The sequence below is a fragment of the Coregonus lavaretus genome, assembly GCF_964263955.1.
Source record: "Coregonus lavaretus genome assembly, contig: HAP1_SCAFFOLD_2615, whole genome shotgun sequence".
Taxonomy (NCBI): domain Eukaryota; kingdom Metazoa; phylum Chordata; class Actinopteri; order Salmoniformes; family Salmonidae; genus Coregonus; species Coregonus lavaretus.
Window position 1 is genome coordinate 71,300 of NW_028160088.1, and position 6,376 is coordinate 77,675.

General features: G+C 43.7%; 1 protein-coding gene across 1 annotated transcript in view; it reads left to right on the forward strand.

The window, feature by feature from the left end:
* Nucleotides 1-2,263, forward strand: part of LOC311122174 (nuclear distribution protein nudE homolog 1-A-like) — a 43,145-nt gene extending 40,882 nt beyond the window's left edge. The window contains exon 10 of the mRNA XM_084196571.1: nucleotides 229-2,263. Coding sequence (XP_084052697.1) covers nucleotides 229-277 — 49 coding nt within the window. The 3' untranslated portion in view covers nucleotides 278-2,263. The remainder of the gene's footprint in view (nucleotides 1-228) is intronic.
* The last annotated feature ends 4,113 nt before the right edge of the window (nucleotides 2,264-6,376 follow it).

Here is a 6,376-nt window from a genome sequence, read left to right on the forward strand (position 1 = left end):
AATATATGCACTCACTAACTGTAAGTCGCTCTGGATAAGAGCGTCTGCTAAATTACTAAAATGTAAATTTAAGTCAAACCCAAGAACCGAACAACAAGGCCCATTGGGGTATGAAAGTCACAAATTAGTCTGGGACAAAATGGCTGAGAATAGTCTGAGTTGAAGTCTGAAACATTCTGTCAGTTGTAGTGTGCTGTTAAAGTAATCTGTTTCTGTTGTGTGTTACAGCATGGTGAAGAGACTAGACTTCGGACCAGGACCCAAAATTATTCTGTGAACCCCCCATCCGGTTAGCTACAGTGTGCACTAATGAATGTGTCCCTGCCCAGCACAGTCTCCCTTGGCTACCAGGCTTGTATCACAGCTTTCAGCTTCCAATGGGGTTTAATGTACTAGCATACAGCTCTCTCACTCTGGTGGAATGGAATGGACCAGATCATTGGACATCACTGAAGTGAGTCTAGAGTTCTAGAACTGTTCTAGAATGTCATTGAGACAGAACCTCGCCATCTAATGCAATGGAACGTCATAGAACGTCAGTGTTGATATCAACTGTTCTAGAGCATCGTTGAGGAGCTTTGATGACGTCACGGATCAACGGTACTCCTTCCCTCTGCGCTTTACCCAGGATGCTTTGCCCCTGCGGGTCTCTTATCGAGGACAGAGAGGCTCCTAGGAGCGGGGCTTATGGCACGGGCACTTCCTGTTGGAACTAACCTGTAGCGGACCCATATCTGGTCTAAAGTAGTGCACTATGTTGGGAATAGGGTGCCATCTGGAACTTAACCACGTGTTGTTTTGTTACATTTGCTGTGTTCTGTTTTGGGTGTTTCTGTTCCTTTTGATGTTTGATGGAGGGAAAAGTGTTGTTACTGGAATGGAAGGTTATCCACACAATAATGATTTATATTTCAAATGTTTATTTATTTATTTTACTTCACATGAATACAACCCCTGGTTTTGTCTGCTAATCTTTGAAGAATAATAATGATAATACTGGAACTGACTGAACAGTGACACCTACTGGTTAAGGAGAGGAAGTGGAAGGAGGAGAGGTTCAGGAGTAGGGTTGCAAAATTCCGGTAACTTTCCCAAAATACCCAGGTTTTCCAGAAATCCTGGTTGGAAGATTTCCAGAATCAGGGTGTAGTAAGCAGGAAATCTGGAATCCTTCAGCCAGGATCTCTGAAAATCCAGGACATCTTGGGACTAGTCAGGAGGCAGAAGGAAAGTTGGTGTAGAAGGTTGGGTAAGGAATAGATAGACTTTGCACCTTTATTGCAGGTCCAGGATCAGATGTTGTTTCTCTAATGGTTAATGGTGGGATTGGGGTTAGGGTAATCTGATCCTAGATCTGTGGGTGACTTCTACCTCACAGGAAAAGTGAAGGTGTGTTTGGTTAGGTTGGGGAATGTGTTGGGCATAGATGTGGATAGAGAGCTCTTCTTTGCATTGCCATAATGGCTTCTGTGACCACATGGGCAGATTTCTCCATTTTAAAGTAGTCAAGTTCTTCTTCAACCGCTGAGTCTGTAAAGCCAAGGTTGGTGATTTAATGCCACCTGCAGTTACGTAATGTTTGCTAAGGAGTATAATTCCAATGGCTGATCAATCCTGCTGACCTGGATGGAATTCTGTGATCCTTTCCTAACCCATAGCAAGTCCCAGCCAGTTGACTACTTCAAAATGTTGAAAGTCCCCAGTGGCTCACTCTGCCCGTGCTAAAACAGGCTTTGTGGCACGTGAGCCATCTATCCAAGCCTATGGTGTTGAGTGGATGCTATTTCACCAGAGCTACTGATGGCACCTCATCCTGGTCAAACCTGACTGAACGCTAGCCTGCGCTCACCTTTAGAGCTTCAACAGGGCTAGTCTGATATCTTCAACAGGGCCAGTCTGATATCTTCAACAGGGCTAGTCTGATATCTTCAACAGGGCTAGTCTCATCTTCAACAGGGCCAGTCTGATATCTTCAACAGGGCTAGTCTGATATCTTCAACAGGGCTAGTCTGATATCTTCAACATGGCCAGTCTGATATTTTCAACATGGCCAGTCTGATATCTTCAACATGGCCAGTCTGATATCTTCAACATGGCCAGTCTGATATCTTCAACATGGCCAGTCTGATATCTTCAACATGGCCAGTCTGATATCTTCAACAGGGCCAGTCTGATATCTTCAACATGGCCAGTCTGATATTTTCAACAGGGCCAGTCTGATATTTTCAACAGGGCCAGTCTGATATTTTCAACAGGGCCAGTCTGATATAACAGAGTTAGATTACCAAAGTTAATGGTGCCTTCTTGAACTGTAATTTGTTTAAATTATAGCAATACAGTTATTTTACTAGTAGAAATCTTGAATTAATGAATTAATGAATGAATAAACAGTGTTGTAAAGTAATCCACGTTGAGATTGAAGCAGTATTTTATGTTTCTAAGTAGACATTTGTATACACTGCTCAAAAAAATAAAGGGAACACTTAAACAACACATCCTAGATCTGAATGAATGAAATAATCTTATTAAATACTTTTTTCTTTACATAGTTGAATGTGCTGACAACAAAACCACACAAAAATTATCAATGGAAATCAAATGTATCAACCCATGGAGGTCTGGATTTGGAGTCACCCTCAAAATTAAAGTGGAAAACCACACTACAGGCTGATCCAACTTTGATGTAATGTCCTTAAAACAAGTCAAAATGAGGCTCAGTAGTGTGTGTGGCCTCCACGTGCCCGTATGACCTCCCTACAACGCCTGGGCATGCTCCTGATGAGGTGGCGGATGGTCTCCTGAGGGATCTCCTCCCAGACCTGGACTAAAGCATCTGCCAACTCCTGGACAGTCTGTGGTGCAACGTGGCGTTGGTGGATGGAGCGAGACATGATGTCCCAGATGTGCTCAATTGGATTCAGGTCTGGGGAACGGGCGGGCTAGTCCATAGCATCAATGCCTTCCTCTTGCAGGAACTGCTGACACACTCCAGCCACATGAGGTCTAGCATTGTCTTGCATTAGGAGGAACCCAGGGCCAACAGCACCAGCATATGGTCTCACAAGGGGTCTGAGGATCTCATCTCGGGACCTAATGGCAGTCAGGCTACCTCTGGCGAGCACATGGAGGGCTGTGCGGCCCCCCAAAGAAATGCCACTCCACACCATGACTGACCCACCGCCAAACCATGCTGGAGGATGTTGCAGGCAGCAGAACGTTCTCCACGGCGTCTCCAGACTCTGTCACATGTGCTCTGTGTGAACCTGCTTTCATCTGTGAAGAGCACAGGGCGCCAGTGGCGAATTTGCCAATCTTGGTGTTCTCTTGCAAATGCCAAACGTCCTGCACGGTGTTGGGCTGTAAGCACAACCCCCACCTGTGGACGTCGGGCCCTCATACCACCCTCATGGAGTCTGTTTCTGACCGTTTGAGCAGACACATGCACATTTGTGGCCTGCTGGAGGTCATTTTGCAGGGCTCTGGCAGTGCTCCTCCTGCTCCTCCTTGCACAAAGGCGGAGGTAGCGGTTCTGCTGCTGGGTTGTTGCCCTCCTACGGCCTCCTCCACGTCTCCTGATGTACTGGCCTGTCTCCTGGAAGCGCCTCCATGCTCTGGACACTACGCTGACAGACACAGCAAACCTTCTTGCCACAGCTCGCATTGATGTGCCATCCTGGATGAGCTGCACTACCTGAGCCACTTGTGTGGGTTGTAGACTCCGTCTCATGCTACCACTAGAGTGAAAGCACCGCCAGCATTCAAAAGTGACCAAAACATCAGCCAGGAAGCATAGGAACTGAGAAGTGGTCTGTGGTCACCACCTGCAAAAACAGTCCTTTATTGGGGGTGTCTTGCTAATTGCCTATAATTTCCACCTATTCCATTTGCACAACAGCATGTGAAATTTATTGTAAATCAGTGTTGCTTCCTAAGTGGACAGTTTGATTTCACAGAAGTGTGATTGACTTGGAGTTACATTGTGTTGTTTAAGTGTTCCCTTTATTCTTTTGAGCAGTGTGTTTGGATATGAACTCAGACAGCCAGGTATGTTGTACAGAGGGTAGTCAAGATGTATTTTTGTTATGTGTCTGCCTTACCTGTGAATGATTAGGGCTGCAAAATTCCCACATATTCCAGAAATCATGGTTAGAAGATTCACATAATCAAGCAGGAATAAGCAAGAAATCCAGAATTCCAACTGGGATTTTCTGGAAATCCTATGATTTTTTTTGTTTTAGTTACTGGAATTATTCAACCCTATGAATGACGCTGTGGTTTTGACGCTGTGGCTCTGGTTTTTAACCCATACAAGGTGACAAGTGTTTTAACATATTGTGTATGGCGGCGCAAGTGTAACATTTATTTGGCTAGGATAAACCAGTGGTTCACAACCTTTACTTGACACCACCAAGTACTGTACACCACGCTCTGCCCTATACCCCTTCATGAGTATTTGACCAGTAAGCCTATGGTCTCATGAGTATTTGACCAGTAAGCCTATGGTCTCATGACTATTTGACCAGTAAGCCTATGGTCTCATGACTATTTGACCAGTAAGCCTATGGTGTTATGAGTCTTCTCAAGTACCCCCTGTGGATAGGCCAATTACTCCCCCCAAGGGCTCTAGTACCACTGGTTGCGATCCACTGGGGTAACTATGCTTGAATGATGAATAACCTTGCCTGAGATCTGAAGACTCGTGTTAGCTCTCTAGGGTAATGCCTTGGCTTTAGCTCAGTGAGATAACGCGTTCTAAAGGCGCTCAATGGCCTGGGTATATGCGTTTGAATACCTGTTTGATAATTCTCACCCTTATGTTTTGGGTATTGGTTGGTTCATTCTGTGATGTCAGGCTTGTGTCTGAAATGCCACCATATTCCCTATAAAGGGCCCTACTTTTGACCATTTAAAAGTACTCCGTCACACGAGCCAGTCAAAAGTAGTGTACTGTATAGGGTGCCATTTTGGACGCACTCAAATACTGTCCCACCTACGTTGATGAACAGCGCGTAGTGGCTTATATCCTGTTGGGTGACGCTTTGTGCCGTACTCTGAGACCACAGTGTGATCTGACCTTATTGAAGACGTCTCTCTGTATCTTTCTACTGCTCATGTACTGGTAATACACCTCAGCCCATTCAGTTCTAGCCAATGATGTAGCGTCATAGACTTAATGTCAAACAACTCAAGTTTAGCCCCAACTACCCACTAGGTCTAAGGCAAATGTAGTAGTTCTGAAACTGTTGGATACATTTACATTTACATTTTAGTCATTTAGCAGACGCTCTTATCCAGAGCGACTTACAGTTAGTGCATACATTATTATTTTTCATACCCCCTGTGGGAGACGCAATATGGTAACTAACACCTCCACCTTGTCCTCTGATTAGGCTAGGTGAAGTATTCACCATGTTGATACCTATCCAATCCTTACAGATTTACCAAGTGCCCAGAGCTAGGTATTATTATTATTATTTTTAAGTGGGTTTGGTATCGGGGAAACTCAAAAGTGAAAGAGCAGAATGTTGTTAGTTGGCTGCTTAGTTCAGCTCAGTACTTCTGCCACCCAGGAGTGTAAAAGTAACCAATTTTGTTTCAATTCAGGAAGTAAACTCACACTTTTTTTTTCATTGAGAGACATTTGGAATTGGAATGTCAGTTTAGTTTCAGAATTGACTGAATTGAAATGGAATGAATGGAACTGAGCCCAACCCTGAAAGTAACCTTTGTTCTGTGATGAGGGAGACATATGACTACTTCAATGAAGGAAATGTGTTTTATGTTACAAAATACATGTAAGAAAGGGTTAATTCACTTGCTTTGGGTTCTTACTTTTTCCCTATAGGGTACTAATAATATAGGTTATAAGAAATAGAATGTTTGGTGTGTTAAAATGGGAGTGGATACCTATGTGTGACTGTTACTGCGTGTTGCTCAGGGGTAGAATGTATGAAGCAATATCATATCATTTGAAACGTTTGTAGCTTTAAAAACCTCACTGTGTGGATGGGTGTGTCTTGTTTCTGTGAATCAGGAAGTCACAGAGATGGACACCCAATGAGATGTCATGTTGCTTTGTGTAGCCACTCACAAGCTTCTGTACAAAAATATACACATTTGTTTTTCGTGAAGATGTTTTCATCCTGGGATGCCTCTTCCTGTATCTGATAAAAGGCATGTTTGGTTAAATGTGTCTCCGTCCCAACTGTCCTCAATAAAACTGACTTAGTGAAAGTGCCGTCTTTTGCTGTTGAACAAAATCCACAGACAAGAACACAAGATTGTGGGGATTGAAAGTAGTTTATAGCATTTATAATAGATATTTAGGTGTTTTCACAAACAATTCAACCTGATGTTCATTTTAAAAACCCTTGAC